General features: G+C 46.7%; 1 protein-coding gene across 6 annotated transcripts in view; it reads left to right on the top strand.

Annotated features, from left to right (window-relative positions):
• SLC4A4 (solute carrier family 4 member 4) overlaps nucleotides 1–19118 on the top strand; it is a 135270-nt gene that overhangs the window by 8462 nt on the left and 107690 nt on the right. For 2 of the 6 annotated variants that reach the window (XM_017836761.1, XM_017836760.1), the window contains exon 1: nucleotides 11309–11593. The exons of 3 other annotated variants lie outside the window; for them this stretch is intronic. In XM_017836761.1, the coding sequence (XP_017692250.1) occupies nucleotides 11511–11593 (83 nt within the window). In that variant the 5' untranslated portion in view covers nucleotides 11309–11510. Of the gene's footprint in view, nucleotides 1–11308; nucleotides 11594–19118 lie in introns of those variants that run through there. One more of the 6 variants, XM_017836768.1, reaches the window with a different exon arrangement.

Genomic DNA, 19118 nt, shown 5'->3' with positions numbered 1-19118 from the left:
CTCCTTCCCAAAAACAATGTGAGGTTAACACCAGGGAGGGGACTGGCTGACCTCAGATGAGACTTGCCTCTTGGACAAACGAGGTGTCCCGCTGCTCAGCTCCAGGCTTTGGAACAAAAAGGTCCCAGAAACAGACTGGTTGTACTTGAGGCTGGTGGTCTTCTGAGTAGTAGTGAGATAGACAGAAACAGCGATGGCTCCAAAAGTCACACGGCTGTTTAAGATGTCCCTTCCAGGCTGCTAAGGAAGTGTGCTACCTCTAAGACATTGGAATTAGTGTTTAGAATTACCTATGTTAAGTAATGGTTTGAAGGGCTCAGCTGCAGGAGAATAAACAAGGGATGGATATCTGTGTAAAGCCGAGTGAATGCTGTCTGAAAACAAGAGACTCCTAAAATTTCAGAAATGACCATTTCGGAGTATCCGTGTTGTTGGGGTTTATCCCCTCTGGTACCAAGTCCCACTTTCTGATGGGAAATAAGCTGCATGATTGAAACTAAGAGAGTGGAAACACCTCAGTATCTCTGAGAGAGCCTCAGGAGGTGCTTACACAGAAGGGATCCGTGGCTCTGGGAAGCACCGTCTGGGAGAAGGGGCCACTGGATGGAGCTCTTGTCCTGTGGCTGGCCAGCACAAAAGCTGGTTACCTGAGAGGTGTGACCTGTACCCGTGAGGAATTCCGCTAGAAAACCTGTCCTTGTCCAAGGTAAGGGGCTGGGATTCCAGTCTGACAAGTGTGGTGTTGATATGTGATAACCTTCTATCGCTTTGTGGGAGACCTACACCTCCTGCTCAACAAGGTCAAGGAGCGGGATTACTTGAAGGCATTGTGGGCATTTGGGAGACCACATTCACAAAGGTCAGCAAACAGGTATTGCCACCACTATCTGGGTAAAAACCCAAGGCTGCAAGGTGCCAGGTAAGGATTTGGGCTAAACTGGTGGCTCTGACCTTTCGCTAAGTTATAAATCTTTGTTTCAAATAAGCTGCTCAACTGAAAATCAAAAGAGTCCAAAGTTGTTTCAGGAAGACGGTTTATCCCAGTGAACACCAGTGAACATGTGTGTCTCTGCACTTCTTCAAAACCTACTGAAGTTGTTTTTTTTTTAAAAAGGCAAATTAAGTGTATTGTTTGGCTTGACTGTTGGGCTTCCTTGAACTCAAACAGGCCATTTTATGTCATTTTATCTGCCTTTTTACCATGCATTTAAAATAGGCCCGTTGCCAGTTGCCTGCCTGGTTAGGAGTTAAAAGGAAAGTGAAACAGTGTTTATGACATACTGTATATGTTAAAGACATGGAGTTCTTTCAGAGGAAGGGATTAGAATTGGATTGCTTCCAATTTCCAGTTTTCGTAAACTGTGTGTGACTTCAAAAAGGAACGATTTCTTCCTTTTCACTTTGTGGTTGTTCTCATAAAAAGAGTTTGGATCTGTGTGTTTGTGCCTATGTACATGCACATTGCATCACCACTTTGGGAACAATCCTAAACACCAGGTTTAGGATACTGACTGGTGGCATCTCTGGACTGTAAAATCAAGTGGCAGAATGTCTTGCTCTAAGGACTGCCTTGCTTCCTTCTTTTTTTTTATTTTTCTTCAGCAGTTTGGGCTAATATTTGCAAATGACTTGTTTCCAAAGAGGGTTACGTGTTTATTGCAGGAATTTGGGGCTGCCTCAGGGTTGCCAGAGATGGAGTGTTTCACGTGCAGTTATGCTTCCAGGGCTTTATTTTCTCTGCCTGCAAAGGCTGTGAAGGATGGCACATGTGACTGTTCTGCCCCCTGGCATTCAGGGAAGAACTAACTGCCCTTCCGGCTCCCAGTCCTGGCATTCCTTGTTAAAAGCTCCTGCCTGACTGTTTGAAACTTTCTTTATTCATGTCTGCACAAAGATTATTAGGAAAATCATTTGGAGCTAGTGGTAGCCAGAGGGCTGATAACAAAGCTGAAAGTAAGCGCTGAGGTGGTGCAGGGTGTCACTTCTGAGGCTTTTGAGAGTGTGCTGCCAGCGGGTTTACCTGCTCGGTGCTGTTTGGACAGAACGTGGCTTAGTTCTCCGTGGCACAAACCGCTGTTGTGCGCTGGTCGAGGACCACACACTGGTCTCCCAGTCCTGGCAGGAACTGCATCCAGAATGGCTTCCCAAAGCACGTGTTACTGGCCATGGGTGACGAGACGCTGCTGGTAGAGGGGCAAGGAATTGAAAGAGGATGTGGGTCACATTTTTTTTCAAGTTCCAGGTGACATATGGGTTGGGGCACCACGCCCCTGGAAAAGCAGACAGCGCTTCAGGTTTAGTCATGCCCCGAGCTTATTACAGTTCCACTGTGGGATTCCAAGCAGCTCGCCAAGTGCCAGTGCCTAGCACTAGATAGTCATCCCAGCCACAGAGCCATCTGCCCCGTGGGTGGGAAGAGCCTCTGACAGCTGGTGGAGACGCCGGGTGGGAAGAGCTAATGCACAGACAAGTGACATGCTAATCCCAAGTCGGGAAAGGGGTGTGATGCCAGCCGTGCGGGGCAGGGATTGTTGCCAGGCAGGTGTCTGCAAACCTGGTGGCTCCCCAGAACAGGCATCCCTCTCCTTCTGCCAGCGCTGGCCTCACGCTCCCAAATTAGTCAACACTTGGGCAAAGTGTGAATAGAAATCACGTAGCTGGGAATCTTAACTCTGCCCTGCCTAGGTACGTGTGAGGGTTATTGGGAAGGTTAACGTGGGTGTTTCTGCTGTGTAAGCTGCAGGAAAATTCTTCTGCCCAAATTCCTGCTGGCTTGCTGAGCTTGGACTGCAAGAATAGTGAAGAGAGAGCATGAGAGAGCTCTCCAGGGGATGAGCAGCAGGATGGGCTTAGGAAGGACAAAGTGCTGTGCTGAAGCTTGCTTTTCAGCAGCTGGTATCTTCTAATACTAAATTGCAGCCCAAAAATGTAGAGAAAGAATTTAAAAATACAGCGGTGAAAGTGACTTTCCATGCTAATGGCTAATTTGGCTTTCTGTTTTTAACTCGGCCCAGAGTTAGCTTTGAATTTACTTTCATGATGAAGACATCAGCATTGCCTGGCTTTGAGAATCAGGCTGGCATTTAAATGCGAGCTTAAGTCTATTTCTGTAAGCGTGATGCAGAGCACTCTCACCAAACTGTTAGAATTTCCTGCTAATTGTGGTGTTTCATTTCTGGCCAACTGCATTCCAGAATGACCTCTCTCTAATGTGCTATTTACTGACTCTATTTTAGTATGCAAACTCCCCAGGCTTAGCAGTATGAAATTTCTCTTCCTTGTACAGTGTTCTGAAGCCCTTTTAAACCAGAAAGAAATCTGTAGGTTAATGTGATAATTTTGATTTATTAACTTGAGCTGTAGGCATAAACTCTTCCTGTTGGAATGTTGACAGTGTTTAGCATTGGATGGAGATGCTGGCACATACTGTATGGAAGGCGTGGGATCTGTAATAAATACAAAGGCCACAAATATTTAAGGCTTATTTCATCCTGTCCTACCTTTCATGCACCTTTTATTACTGTTTAATTGGAAATAAAGCAGGTCTGGGAAGGGACACTATGCTACTTGTGGAAAATGGAAATAATGTTCTAAGACAACGCAAACCATCTTGGTGTTCCCTACAGGGGTGGGTTTGTCATCACACACTTCTTGCAGAAGCACCTCAACTGACTGAGACCTGCCCACCCTCGGCTCTGAGCCCCCCTGTCCCCCCCAGCCTCTCCCCAGCTCAGGCTCAAGGCACGTGCATCCAAACCTTCCCTCTGTCAGTTTAAAGCCATTTCCCCTTGTTCTGTCACTCCATGCACTCGTAAAAATTTCCTTCTTGTTTGGAAAATGTGCGTCTTAAGAGTTGTTTGGGGAGTTTGGAGTGAAGCCTTCCAACAGGAGAGACGATGCTGCCAACAGGTCCTTAGCACTGGAATTGCGTTTCTGTCCTCTCATTTTTATCTCTTTGCAGTGGAGAAGGAAGTTCATCTTGTTTCCAGGTATTTACTGTTTTGAAGGACTGGATGTCGTCTGGGTGACTGTTAAGTGGAAAGCAAGGGGTTACTAACATGAAAAACAAGTCTTTCCAGGGCTTAGAATTCCACATGTGTAGCCTGTGGTGGTGCAGACTTAGCTAGGAATACCAACAGCCCTGTTTTCAGATTCCTCAGCTTTTGTCTTCTTCCAGTGAGTCAGTATCTATTTGTGTGTGAAAAATCATAACATGAAACACCTTAAAAGCACTGATCCCTACAACAATAAACAATTAAAGGGGAAAATGGAATCCTTCCTCCAGTAGAAAATCAGAGCCAAGCTGAGCTTCCAAGGAAGAGCGTTTTGTGATGTCCTTGATAACAGTAATAACAATAAAGGTCACGAGAGCTCTGTCATCCTGAGACTGTGATGTTGCCTGCTTAGACAAGTGGCCCCTGCTGAGGCTCAGATCAGGTAGGGCTGATAAGGGGGATGGAACAGCCGTGTTTATTTTTGGAATGTGTCAGAGAACCTGTTTCTGGTCCTTGCTCTTTGGTAGCAGTCAGGTGTTTATTTACATGGTCTGAAGCTCCGGGGCTTCTCCCGTAAAAAGGAGTTTATGTATCTGAACAGTTCGTACCTTTCCTTCCCCTTTGTGTGCCGATGGCAGGAGATCTTAGTAGGAAAGATGGAATGGCATATTCCTGACCTGAGATGATACTGTTTCCAGAAAGGACAGTTTCACCCTTTGTTAACTTCGCAAGGAATTAAATTGCAAACATTGGTGGTGTAAAATCTAATTTGGGGAGGGTATTGCATATTATAAAATACCGTGATGATGCAGTGGACATTGATACCTATCAAACTATTTGTAAGATGGTGAGGAGTGTGCTTTTTGCTTCGTGTGCTAATCCATATTGAAGAAAACAAAAGAGATCTGGAATCTCATGGATGGCCTTGCCCTGGGAACAAAGTGTGTGTTGAAAAACTAAATGGATGAGCATGTCTGTGCCTGGTTGTTCTGTATATTTGGGCCCTTCTGTTTTAAAATCTTAGCAGCTGATTTGAAAATTAATTGAGAGCACTGCATTTTGATTTGAAATACAGACAATATAAAAATAGAAGTCAGTGACCTATTCAGGCTACTTCAATTAAGTAGCAGCAGGAAATCCAAATATACTGGTGAAGTCTGTTATTGGAAAACCTTCACTTCTGCTGGAAATCAGAAAATTACAGATGATGTGTAAATTGGAAAAGGTCTTAAGGAGGAGACATCATAGATAGAGGCCAGACTGAAGCAGGCCCTTACAGAGTGAGGGAGAGAGACACTGGATTATGAAGCCAAAGTTCAGGATCTCTCCTGGACACTGCAGGAAGGATCCTAGGACCGATTCTGTAAGCAGGGACTCTTGCAAGGTTTATGAAGGATGTGGTTCAGTTTCTGAGGGAGAGGGAATATGCTGCTTAGCAGTTGATGGGACTTCACCAGGAAAGGTTAGAAAACTGCAAAGCCTGGATACTTTGGTACTTCTAGGCACTGCTCCACATAAAGCCAAAGACAGGCTGTTGTTTTAACACTTCAGGAATGCTTGGTCACAAACTAAATGTGGACGGTAAACATCACTTAAACCTTTTACCTGCACGCCTGATTTGGTAAGAAATGCCTGAATTGCTCTGCTTGTTGCCTGTTCTGGGAGACAGGTTGGAGCTTAGGCAGCAGCTACCAAACTTGCAGCACTTTGGGACTTAGCTGGAGGAATTTGGGTTTATTTGTGTTTTCCCGTAGTACCTTGGGGGTCTTTGAACATTGTTTTCACTGTGGCTCTGAGAGGCTCTTTTGAATCCAGATCTCAAGGTTTTAGGTGTCCCTTTTACAGCGGTGTTTAGTCCAAGGAATGTGGTGAGCACTTTGAGGTTTTCCTTGCTCTGGCTGCCATGCAGTGTTTCCTATTCCGATTGCTCCGATTTGCAAGCGGCATTGCCAGAGTGTCATGGATGGAGTACCATGGATTGCAGTGCATGGGACACATTCTCGCTGCTTCCTGGTATTCACTAAAACCAGTGGACTAGAAATAAATAATGCTCAACTGCTCTAATTTTAGCATAAAATTACGATAACTTGTTGACCAGCGTTATTGTTCCAAAGAGCATAGCATTATCCAAGAAAGCAGCAGGACTCATAGGCATGTTCTGCTGGAGAGTGTTCGCACAATATTCACCATAAACTGTTGTCCGTTGCTATGAAACAATCTGAGAAGATCAAATGGTGCATAAACATTGCATAACTCATCAAAGAGATCAAGTAAGGTGTAGAGATAAGGGATGGAAGTCATTGTGGCACTGGTGGAGACTTGGTGAGGGGTGGAGAGCTGAGGCTGGAGAACATCATTGAAGTGGTGTGGGCAGGAAGGAATAGACATCCCAGTTAAAACACTGGTGAAAGTTCTCCTTGGAATCTCCTTGCATGGCACTTCAGTTTGATCTTGTGGTATCTTAGAAGAATTTCTTTTTTTCTTCCCATGCAAAGGAGTCAGGAAGTATTTCTAAAAAAAAAAAAATCTACGGGAAATTTCTTATTTGAAATTTTGAATAATTTTTCTTATTTTGGTCCATCTTGTTGCTTAGTTAGAAACTTCTTCACCTTAAAAGAATGACCACTGTCTTTGTGATGATGCTTTTTTATAACGTGAATGCTTCACCGTCTCAGAGCAGCCAGGCTGACAACACAGAGTTGTCTTTGCTTCCCAAATCACCCCAGACTCCTGCTTCTTCCATGTGTTTATGGGGAGTTATTAAGTCCATTCTTGCCATCCCTTAGCAGAAGAGATCAAACAGCAGATAAACCACTCATGCCTGCAGCAGCACTCCCGTGTTGCCTAACTGTCTATTCTTCTTCCAGAGGCACCTTCCTCCATCCCACCCCGGGGAAAGTGCTTTGGTAAATAGATTAGCTCCGCTCTGTGTTCTTGGGCTCAGCAAACAGAGAGTCTGGCAGGTTGGCAGAAGAGGGAGGATTTTCCAGCAAGCCGCTAAATGGCCACGGAAATGTCTGGCCACTCAAATGGAAGGAGGAGGGAGAAATGTAAACTCTTTGGTTGATGAGTAAGAAAAGGCTTTGGCAAGTTTTTCAACCTGCTGCTTGTCTGAGTTAGCAAAAAATTTCAAGTGGTTTCAAGAGAAATGGATTCCCCCACTCATTTCACTGGGTGTCAACTCTGACTTGGAGATAATGTTCACTAAATTGAGTTAAAAACTTCCCTGCTTTTCAATACAGGAAGAAGGAGAAAGATCCTATTAAAAAGAACTGCAGAGACCATTTTGGAGCTCTTGCTTCTGGTGACCTTTTAATAATGCACAGCAGGACTGAAAGCAGCAGTGGTCAAGTTCCTCAGCTTCAGAAAAATGAACCCTGTTTTCTGAGGCTGGGCTACTTCAGCCTGTGACATTCGTGGCAGGTAACATTTTACAGGATTTCGGTGACAACGGGGTGTAAGCTTGGAGAGGAAGGAACCTTTTTGATGTCTTTGCATTCCAGATAAATCCCCTTGCTTTTTGAGTTTTGGCATCTTTGGTTTATTACTCATGCTCAAGTGTGAGGGGAAATACTACAGAGCTAATTATAATCGCTTTTAATTAGATCCTGCAGCAACTCCTGCAAGAAATTTTAAGTGAGTGATGCACATGGTCTGCGAGGTTGGTGCTGCTTTACCACCAAATCCCAAAATCACAGAATCCTGGAATAGTGTGGGTTGGAAAGGAACTTAAAGCTCATCTAGTTCCAACCCCCTGCACTGTGCAGGGACACGTGTCCCTGCAGCACATAGGTATGGGCCCCAAATCATAATGCACAAGAAAGTGTTGGAATACTTGGACCTGGAGGTATTTTGCTGATATTTGGGAACCTGGTGAGGTGGCTAACAAAGCAGGAATTTCTGGTGAAATTTCTGGTTGTACGGGAGCGGGACCCGTTTCAAATATCCACTCTGTGTCCTGGATGTGAAATAGTTCTTAGGAAACTGTTATATAAAAAGGTCTCACGAAATTACCCACTTAAACAATGCATCATTCCATGCCTCCCGTGGCATTAGCCGGAGTGAGTGGTGTTATTCCTGTGAGAGACGGGCTTTGGACAGGATTGTGTGGAGATATGGCTGGCTGTAAGTCTCCCATGTCTTTTTTCCCTGTGATCTCCTCTATCACAAAGAAAGTGCTTGAAGAAATAATCTCATAACTATAGAACTGGATGATTTGTTGCTGTTAACAGGAAAATTCTTAAAATTAAAATGAACCCTCACTTTGAAAGACTTGAGCTTGTAAATGGATCGATTGAGTCAAGGTTTCCAGGAAATCAACTTGCACCTTTAAGGATGTGCACAACCTTCTCTCTGGAATGGCTGAAATGCAGGGCTGGGAGGGCTCTCCTTCCACTTCAGGGGCTTTTGTGTTTGTCAATTTTCAGGCTTTCTGAGAAGGAAGTTCTGGCTTCTGGTATGGGGAGATCAAAGCATGGAGAAGGTTAAGAAACTTGAGTGGAGTTCTGGGTGAGTCAGCGGTGCTTTCCGACATTCAAGTCAGAATCCTTAAGGGAAACCTGGGTCCCACTGGCAAATCAATTGAGGCACAGGTTAATAACAGAAACAGGTTAATTCCTTTATTCTTTGCTTCTCAAAATGCCTTATAAAAGGAGTTCAGGATTTTCTTTAGGATCCTTGTTCTATCAACAGAAAAACTCTTCTTCGTCTGTCCATTTCTTTAAATACATTTTTCCCTCCTTTCCTCACTAGTATTAATTTTGGGGTCTTATATCCCTTTTTTCTTTCTGAAACACCTCTAAACAAATATGCTTGGGACTGAACTAGGTCTTTTCCAAGAGCATGTTCTGTTTCCTCCTGTTTTCGGTAGGGATGTGGAAGGCCACACAGACAAGTGGTGAAAGCTAGGGATTGAGCTGGCCTGAGCAGGTTTTCCATGTCCTGTGCTGGAAGCAGGCTCTCCACAGAAGGAATTGGTGTTTACCTAACCTTTGCATCTCCTGCAACGTTTGTATAAAGGCACATCTGCAGTGCTCAGTGCCACAATGTGCTTTAGTATGGCCAATTACTTGTCTGAAAGCTGTGCCAACCGTAGAAGCAGAAATGTGCATTTTAACAGGCAGTTAAAAATAGCTTGGTTTGTTGTAAATCACCCTCCCCTAGCTGGTATTAATTTCCATGGAGTTGAAGAATTTAGAATTCTCCTGGTTTCTGCGATGGCTGCACATTGAATTCGGAATATTGCCACTTCCAAGCAGAGTTTTAATGACATCAACAGTAAGTTCTTTCCAGTGTACTGAAATCCTTAAGCCTTAAAGGAGAGATAACTGCTGCATACTCTGCTGTGTTTGTCTTCCATGTGTTTTCATTCTTTTTCCCTGTAGTTTTGAATTGAACAGGATTCAGTTCTTCATTAGGCGTTCTTGGACTGGCAGCAGTATTGCTTTGGCTTTGTTCCCAAGTACAAGTTAATGTAAGGGTGGCATTCCAGCTTTCCAGAGGGAAAAAAATAACCAAACCAAAATAACCTGACAGACTGTGATTAGCTGTGCAGGTGTATCAGGCTTGCATGTTCGCAGGTAATCTGGCAGTACCAGCTTCATTTGCACCAGGGATGAAAACACAGCCATGTTTCTGTTTCCAGAACCAAAATACATCAGAATCTTCCTGTTATCCATTGGATAACTCTGGGGCAAAAACGAGGCTACGTTTGCTGCACTGCACACTTAACTGCTCTGAATCTTACTTCTATCACTTATTACCATTCTTACTTCTATCACTTATTAGCATTCTTTAAATCAAAAACATTTTAAAAAGTTTTCAGACTTGTTTCACAAAAGTCCTGGAAAAAAGGTAACAACAAAAAGTGAGTGTTGTGAAGAGTTAATTATGGAAGGAAAATCTCTTCTGAGGCTTAACTGGAGGCTAATAATGAGTTTCCATTGCCTGCAGGTATGTTGGGATGGGAAGGAAATGGCTAAGGCACCAGAGTGGGGCTAAACTGGTTTTGTTTTTTCCGTGCTGGAGATGGCAGAGGAATAAGTTGTTTGCTCTTTGTGCCTGTACATCACAGGTGAGAGCATCTCCCCACGTGCCTGGCCCACCTCCATACTGAACATTTGGGAGCATAGGCTGTCTCTGAGCCTCTCTGTGCAGCACAGCAGGCTCTGGGCAAAGCAGGGTGCTGCAATATCCAAATGCTCCAGCTGACGCTGGCGTTGCCACAGCTACACTTGCTTCAGCAACTTCAAAGAGAAAGGGGGAAAAAAGTGCCTCAGCTGTATGTGACCTGAGCTGATTCATGCTGGGAATTAAATCCTTTCCAGAGACTTGCAGTGTCCAAGATGGAGGGGAGAGGGGATTTCCTTGGGAACAGCTTTTGAGTTTTGCATTTTATTTCGCACCCTTGCCTTGGGAAGGGAGACACGTGCTCTGTTTGCTTATAACTGCTGAGTAAGGTATGTGATGAGTTTAGGTAGAGCTGGAATTAAGGTGTGCTCTGTGTTCCGAGAGAGTTGGTTGTGGGGGAATTAATAAAATTAGGAAATCTTATCCATTTTAGTGTCTGAGATACAGGTTTTGTGGAGGCAAATCTTGCATTTTGAGTGAGTAGTTGCTTTTGAGTACAGAACACTTGCTTTTGGGTACAGAACCCAGGATGAGGGCAATTGTAGGTGCCATGAAGAGTAACCTAAGTGATGTAAGGGAGGAGCACTGTCCATTGCTGAACGAGAGGTCACAATGTCCTCAATGCTTCCGTCCATCAAGAAAATGATATCCTGGCTCCCAGTCCCAGCTCTGCTCCACTCCTTTCTTTCTGGTGGCAGGTGTGACCTGGCCTTCATCTGGAGCTGGACACAGCTCTCCCTTCTCGTTATTGCTGCTGCTCTTTGGCAGCCTGGAGCTGAAACACGAGACTGTGGCCGTGTCCTGCGCCCTTGCACGTCCGCATGTGTGAGGCGGGGGTCCCAGGCAGCAGCGGGGTAGGGGTGCACAGCAGGACATATGGCTGGCTTCTGGAGGGACTGCGTTTCCAGGAAAACCAGATGAGGGGAGGGATGGAAGGGGTGAGTGGGGTGAAGGATCAGGTGCTCGGGCCAGCCAGCCAGCACATATTCCTTACAGCGTCACTGGGCCAAGGGCTCGCCTTACACCTCCAGCGTGGGCAGAGCAAATTGTACTGGTGGGGTATTCCTGTTTGTCCCAGACCCCAGGCCCTCTGAGCTGGCAGCAGGAAGGTTAGGTGTTCACAGGGTGGCCCCCACTTCGGGGCTCACCCCAATGGTGAGGGCACTGCTTGGCTTTCAGGGGATTTAATGGAGAGGCTCCCACAGCCTGTTGGGCAAGGGGAGCAAAATGTCACGGGGGGGGGAACTATTTTGATCCCTTTCCCTGGGGGGGCAGAGGGGAGGGAAGAAGTGGGCCATAGTAAATGTCACATGGGCCCGAAGTTAGTGTCCCTCTGAGCGTGGACAGTGCTTGCTGGACTCTGCCTCTCTGTTTGAGCTGGAGCAAATGTGGAAGGCGAGCTGCTGCGAGCAGCTGGTTCTCCTGCTCAAGGAGCCCATGGGACAGCTGGATCTGTGGAAGGACTGGAGGTAGGTCTGGGCAGCCCAGTTTGGGACAGGACACTGAGAGGCAGAATGAGTCAGGAGGGGTGCAGTGACCTCCAGTCTGAAATCCTGACACTGCCTTTTCCCTCTGTGCCAGACTTGGTATTTCACAGAGTTTTTCCTGCTGATACGGGTCATGACCAGTATAAAACACTTTTCAGGTGCAAGGTCTTTTGCACCAATTCTGTTATTGTAACCAGGAGAGTTTTCCAGAGAGTTTAGGAGCTGGGGAGTCCTCTGAAAGGCAGCTCTGGGGTTTTCACAATCCTGTGCCTTGCAACACCTCTGAAAGAACCCAGACGTCCAGTGGAAACTTGTCCTTTTGCTGTGTGCTCCTGCTTGCTTAATTGCTGCTTGTGCGGGGATGATGACAGAGTGATTTCATGAAAATTAATCTTTTTTATTCTGTGTATGATCTGTCTAACCTGTGCTAGAATATACAGTTACTTCTTGGATAACATCAGGCTGGTTGTTTGTTGTCAGTGGCAAGTGCTCTTGCTGAGCCAACTTTCTGATCTGTTTAAATCATTTAGATAAGTGGCATAACATCTCCCTGGAATGCTGGGATAACAAGATAAACCACGCTCGGTGTTAGGAAGGGAAAGGTTGTGTGTCTCTCCATATCTCTCAGGAACTGTTGAATGTTTTTTGGTGTTAATCTGCAGCCGTAACGACACAGCTCTAACCTGCAGTTATTAATTGGGAGCAGAGCCAGCAAATGCTGCAGAGTTGGAACTGATATTCTGAGAATTGTGGAAAACAAAGCTGGGCAGAGGAGCAGCAAAGGGAATTGGTTTGTGATAACTGCATGTACAAGGAACAATGAGGGACAGAGGAAGGCAGGGGACGTCTATAATGGGCTCTGTGTTTCTCAGAGAGACCTAGTTAGGAAGATGTGGAATAAATAAGTCTTTGAGTCATTCCCTTTTCCATATTGGAAAGCCTCCTAAATGTGTCGTCACAAAGCATCTGCATGCTGAAGATGTGCAGTTTGATAAGGTATGATAGATTGTGCTCTAAGTGTGACAATAATAAGGGCATGTCTAAACACACAGCAAATGTTTTCCTTCTCCCGTGGAAAATGTTTACACGCACTTCTCAGTGAAGAGGGGGAAACAAAGTACTGGGATTTATTGCTTATGCTACAGGAAGGGAAAACATGGGAATGGCAGGCTCAGGGAGAGCTCTGGAGAGATGAGCTGGATACTACAGCCTCCCCTGAGAGTCACAGGGCAGTGACTGCTTGTCCTCTGCTGGGGCTGCTCCCCTCTCGCGGGGTCTTTCCCCAGTCCCCAGCTGCATCTCCCGCCTGCTCCTGTCCTCCAGCACAGCCGTGAGGGCAGGGCTGGCTGGTGTCCGGCCAGGAGACCCCACACTTGGACTTCCCTGACAACTGTGCTGGGAAAAAAGAGCTGCTGTGGGAGCGCTTGGGGCTGTGGCTCAGGTGAGAGGGAGAGGAGCACAGCGCTGGCTCACCGCCAACGCCATTTCTTCTTGCCATTCTTCCTCCTTTTATTTTCTTTCCCCACCCCAAAGCATGGGAATGTAGTAATTACATTTTGACCCAGTTTCCAAAATCACTGTAGCATAGACTTTGACGGGGGGGCCAGGGGGAACCACTTAGGAATGAAAACCAGCCATTAGCTAGTACCAGAGGGGCAGAACAGCAGCAGACTGTTACAAGTATGCACTAACAGCCTTGTAGAACAACTGTTACCTTGCATGTTTTTATGGAAAGAGAAAAAAAAAGGTAATTTCATTTATGTTTTTTTGATATTTGATCCCTGATACACAAACCTTATGAGCCCGAGTTCAGGTTGCCTTCAGCTGAAGCACTCTAAGCACTGAGGCTTGTGTCAAGTGCTTGGATCTTCAAAACTTGGCTGGAGGTTTCATGGCAGCCTTTCTTGTGGTTATTTCTGGCACCTCTGGCTGCCAGTTGGAACAGGGGGCTGTAGATCTGCGGGGAAGTGGAAAGGAAAGGAAAGGAATGGGTGTGAGCGCCTGCACGGAGCAGGAGCCCTGAATAGCAACAGGCTTGGGTTAAGATGGGGTTTTGAAATGCGCAGAGACTCGGGGAGCAGATGTAAGTATGAAAACCAAACCAATTTCCTCATTCCGGCTATTAATACGAGAGGGGGAAAAAAGGTCCTTTGAAGTGATTTCAAACAGCAATTAATATCCCTTGGAATCTCCCCGTCAACTCAGTGAGGAGTCTTGAGTGAGAAGCTGGAATGTAACCTCACAAAATAAGATAGGCAGGAAGGGAGAAAGGAAAGGCCTGAAGACATTGTCCTGAGCGATGGGAATATAATGTCTCCCACCTTCTGCTGCACTGGTATGCCACTGCCTCGGCTGCCACTGCGGATCAGGGGTGGCACCTGGAACAGTTACACCATAGGCCTAGGGGTACCACTGGTGCTTGGACACGGATTACACTGGATTACACTGCCTGTGCTGCGGTGGAGGAACAAAGGATGTCAGTGGCCCCCCTGCATTTCCCACCACAAGCAAGGCTGAACATGAAGACAACATCATGCCCTGGAAGGCAGCTCTTGGCTGCTCCGCTGCAGACCACAGCTTTGTAAGAGAATGCTCTGGCCTCAGAGGACAGGCTGGTAGGTGCCTTGGGGATGTCCCCTCCCTTGGTGGGGAAGGACGGGGCTTTGAGGTGGGACCACGAGTGTGGGGGAAAACACAGGCGAAAAGTTGAAGGCTCTGAGAGATGGAGATATTCCTCGTGTGTTTGTGTTAATCAAAAGGTACGTGAGATTCTCCAAAGGCAATATTTTACTCTGGTGTTATGTGCAAGCATAAAGTGAAAGCCTGCCCTTTGACAGCACTCGTATTTTCTTAAAACGCTCCACCAGAACATGCTGTCCCAAATATCCATCAGTACTCCATCATACCCGAGCCCCGTAAAGCACACAGCGCGGGATGTTGTCTCAGGACTGCCGTCTCCTGTTGCTACACAAATGTTGAGGTGAAGCCCTAGTTTATTGGTTTTTAAGGCAGAAGATATTGTTTCTGCACATTTTTACTTCACACAGTGCCCTAATTTCTATTAGTCTTAAGATGACATGCCTTGGATTTATTTGGCTTACTGGAAGGCTGGAGGAGCCGAGGCCAGTCGGATACTTCATCTCTTGTACGTGGCAGCCTGGTCCTCGTGGCTGTTCTTGCAGGTCAGTGCTTCTGAGGTTCCACTGCCTGCCCTTCCTGGATCTGCCAGAGCACCAGGCACTCCTTGCCCTTGAACTTCTGCTCCCCAAATCGCCTCCTTCCCATGGAGAGGAGCTTGCATGTGGGCTGTTGGCTGCAGCCTTTTGTAGTGACTGCTGCTGAAGGGAACCACGAGAGGTATTTAAAAAGGTGGTTTCAGCAACAGGTCTTGTGGGCAGGTTTCTCCTCTGAACTTCCTGGTGCTGCCTCACATGAAGTGCACAGCTCAGCAACTGCTGAATGTGGGGAGCAATGCCCAGAATGTCATGGAATCACAGAGTGGTTTGAGTTGGAAGGGTCCTAAAATCTTACCTCATTCCACGTCCCTGCTGTGGGCAGGGACACCTTCCACTGGACAGGAGTGCTGGATGTCTGACAGGGCTGGCCAGGGAAGGTTTTCATACTTACAGGTATCTATCCAAAGGTTTTCCGACGGACTGCGTGGCTTCTGGGTGGTATCAGCGTGGGTTGCTTCTCCCTTCCGTTGGGGTGAATCCCAAAGATCTGGGGCTCCACGCTGGGAGTATTCCTTGTCTGCCTGCATGTGCAGGAGCTGCTGTAGCAGAAAAACTGTGGAGCTGGGAAGAGCGCTGAAAGAGCAGCCAGCTCTCAGGGATGCTTTTTCCCTTCTGTTTTTGGCCTTGTTTTGACTTGGACAACACATTTCTCCAGTTTCACTTTCACTCTGCCTTTTTGTTTCTTCCCTAGAATGCTTTGTTCTTCAGACTGCCCTAAAGTGGCAAAGCCCTTTTGGAGTTGTATGTGCTCCCGGGGAATTGTTGTTTGCTCTGAACTAGTCTGTTTCTGTTGGAATTACCAAACAAATAATTTAAAAATCATCAAGTCCTCAAAGCTTTATTTATAGAGCAGACATTTCTGGCTAAGTGTAACCTGCCAATGTTTGGTTTTCAATGTTTTGTTTAGGATATGTTGGTATAAAAGATGAGAGACAGAACAAGAGATGTGAAAATCCAAAGCAGTGAATGATAATGCTGCTGTTTAATTATTTGAAAAGAAAACATTTCTGATGACCCAGGATGGACAATGGGATAATAAACCAAACCCCTACCCAAAGGAAAGAAAAGAAAAAAGGCAAACCAGCAGCCCAAGCCAACCTTTGATGTGTGGCATCATAAATTGTGTCCCGCTTCGAAATGATCTGCAGTTTAGAAATTAAATGATAGAAGGGAATATATGGTGGAGTTACTGTATTGTAAGTACCAGCTGCTCCTGGGTAGCCTTTTTCTTCATATCAAAAGAGGGCCTGCAGAGGGAAAACCTGGCAACAACTTGAAAATTTAATCAATGGAAACACACTTGTTCTCTGGGAATAAAGAGTCTGTATTAGTACAGTCGGAAAATGGTTAAAGGCAAAGAGCTGAGGTGAACTGAGAAAAAGAAGAAGAAACACTGAGATGAATATCTGTTGTTTAAATTGGCAAAGTAAGGGGAAAAACAGTGTTCCAAGAACAATAACCTAAATGGCACTGGAAATCAATTAATGATGGATTGGCTGGGGCTGAGCAATACAGATCTCCATAGATTTACTGCGTAGTTTGCTGTTGTGGTAGCTTTATAGCTTTTTTTCCAAGTATGCATTGCAGGACATCACCTGAGAAGGACGCTCAGGTGTGTATATGGTTGGGTTAGGTAGAGAAGTTTGGTGATTTATCAGTACAGGACCTGTGTTACTGATGGTGTATTTCGGATTTCCTGCTGCTGCTGCCATTTGGCATCTCCAAAGCCCTGCGGAGGTGTCCCAGATGGGATTTTTTTACATCAGGAAAAGATGTAGTCTTGAATTAAGAGGATCACGGTGACCTGCCATTCCATTTACTTTCCTGCAGGATATTGGCTGCTCGAGACCAGATTGCTCTCAGTGTCAGGAGGCAAGGATTCAATTTTAGAGGAGCAGGCAGGAAGCAGTGTACATCAGGGAAACTATCTCTAATCCTGATGCCTGTCACCATCTGCTTGTGGGAAGTTATCTTCAAGCAGAGGGTAGGAAGGCTGGCTGGGGGGCTGCTGAGCTTTGACAGCAGAAATCCAAGTGAGTTGCAGGTTTATCTGAACTAGTCATGCCGTTTGTTGGACTTGGGCTTACACTGAGAGAGGGTGAGATTTCTCCATGTCCTTCCAGTCAGCGATAAAATATTAGAAGCTTTCCTGAGCTGGTGCACAGGAGGTGAGGAGGATTTTGATAATGGTGGTGGTTATTGCTCTTGTAAGGATTTGGTGCTCAGGAGAATTGGTCTGGAGCACAGTGCAGGTGCTGTACAAACGGGCTGGAATGCTGGTTGGCCCATCCCTGTGGGATTTCTTTGTGATTTGTTTGTTTTTTTTTTTGGCTCAGGATGCCAATAGCTGAGGAATGAGGAAGAGAAAGAAACCCATCAAAATGACAGCTGGGGAGAAACTGGGAACAGAATAAATCCTCCTGATGTAAATTAAATACTGCTCCTCCCATTTGCCCACCCATACTTATCAGAGAGCAGAGGCACTTCCAGGTCTGTACCCCATTTTCATGGGGTTACAACGAGCCTTGTGCTGCAGGGGGCTGACTTCAGCCCTGGATTTCCCTCCTGCCCTGATTTGTGAAAGGATCTGTGTCCCTTCTGACCTGCTTTCTGCCTGAACTTGCTCTGAAGCAGAGAGCAGGCGATGTGTTTGAGAGCACAGAAGTGCTTCAGTCAGCTGGGCTGCTCCGCTCTTCCTTAGCCCTCTCCTCCTTCCAGAGAGGTGGGAGTATTTGTTGTCCCAGCGTCCTAACAGCTGGAGGTGGCGGAAGCGCGTTTTTCGGCATCCTATGCTCTGGTGGGTTTTGTGGGTGCAGGAACAAACACACTTTCTTTATTTTAACAAAGCCCTGCGTTTTTGGCTCTCACCAGAGGCTGGTTTGGCCTCGTTCCCTGGAGCAGGGAGCAGGACATGACTTGAGGCGGGTGAAATCTGCTTTCTCCGCTGCTCCCCAGGGCCGGGGCTCACCACCGAGGGGACAGCGGCCGCTCGCCCCTCTCGGGGGCCTGGAGCTGGGGTTGGCTGCTCCGGGGGTGCCGGGGGAAGGGGGGCTGGTTCCCAGCAGAGGGCCCCCGAGCAGCGCCGCAGGCTCCCGCCCTGCGCTCTCCCGGCCCCGAGCAGCGCGGGGGCTCCTGGCGGGCAGGGATGCAAGAGGTGCGGCGCTTTGGTGCGTGGAGGAGTTTGCTCTTGCTGAAAAGATAAGAGATGTTTTTGCAAAGAAATATGAGTGTTTTAGGGAATTCAGTCCTGGAAAAGTTGGTAGGGGACCGGCAGGTCTTGCTCACAGGTCTGTGCAAAGCCCAAACCTGTGTTGCTTTCCAGGTGAGTGTAAGACAACGTGTGTTTTCAAAGCTCTGGAGGCAAACACGCTGTGCTCTCGGAAGCTAGCAGGAGTATTGGAAGGTACCAGAAGCAATTTCCCTACCCAGTGAAATCCCCATTGCTCTTCTTCTTGTGCTCTGAAGGAGGGGACTGTTGTGACCTGAGTGGCTCTCCGGGTGCTCCAGGGTGGCTCGTTGCTCTCGAGCAGACTCGGTGCATTATTCATGAGAAGCACATCAAGGGCACTGCTGCCAAAAGCCCCTTAACTCTCCAGCATTTGGCTCTCTTGCCTCACCTGAATGTTTCTCGGCACCTCCTGTTTCTGCCTCTTGCAAAAGATCGAGCCAGGGGAAGCGAGTGGGAATTTGGCAGTTTGCTTCCAAGGGCCCTGCAGTGGTTTCACAGGGAGTGGGCAGGCAGGCAGGGCTGAGCTGGGACTCTTTACTGAGCCAGCTCCCCACTGCATGTTGTTTTCACAGCTAACTGAGGCGGGACTACTGGAAAAAGCAGGACCTGCTAATCAAGTTTTTAAAGCCAATAGGTTTGCTCACCTTAGACCTTTACTAATCAGCTATCAGGGAGTGCTTGCTGAGACCCTGTTTTCTGTCTAGATTTCCTGGGAATTGGATGGAAAGGACAGACAAGTCCTGATTCTTGATGACTTGAATACAAATCTGAGAGCTACAGACTTGCTTTTTGTGGTTCCCTTGGAAATCAGTGCTGTTGGACTAATTCAGCTGTAATACTAAGGAATGCAGTGTGGGAATTTGTTCCCTTGAATTCAGCAGCTACAATGAGCTGCACGACTGTGTCTGCGTAAAACAAACAAAAAACCCCCCAACGCCTCAGGGTCATGAGGAAATAGCTGTGAACAAGGACTGAGTCCTCAAAAACGTGTGTGGGGAATTTCGTTGGTGTAAAGAGGATCTCCTGCATGCACAGGTGTGTT

This window comes from Lepidothrix coronata, unplaced genomic scaffold, assembly GCF_001604755.1.
Source record: "Lepidothrix coronata isolate B3197 unplaced genomic scaffold, Lepidothrix_coronata-1.0 Scaffold283, whole genome shotgun sequence".
NCBI classification, from domain to species: Eukaryota; Metazoa; Chordata; class Aves; order Passeriformes; family Pipridae; genus Lepidothrix; species Lepidothrix coronata.
The sequence above is the reverse complement of the archived record's forward strand: the minus strand, read 5'-3'. Positions and strand labels throughout refer to the sequence as shown.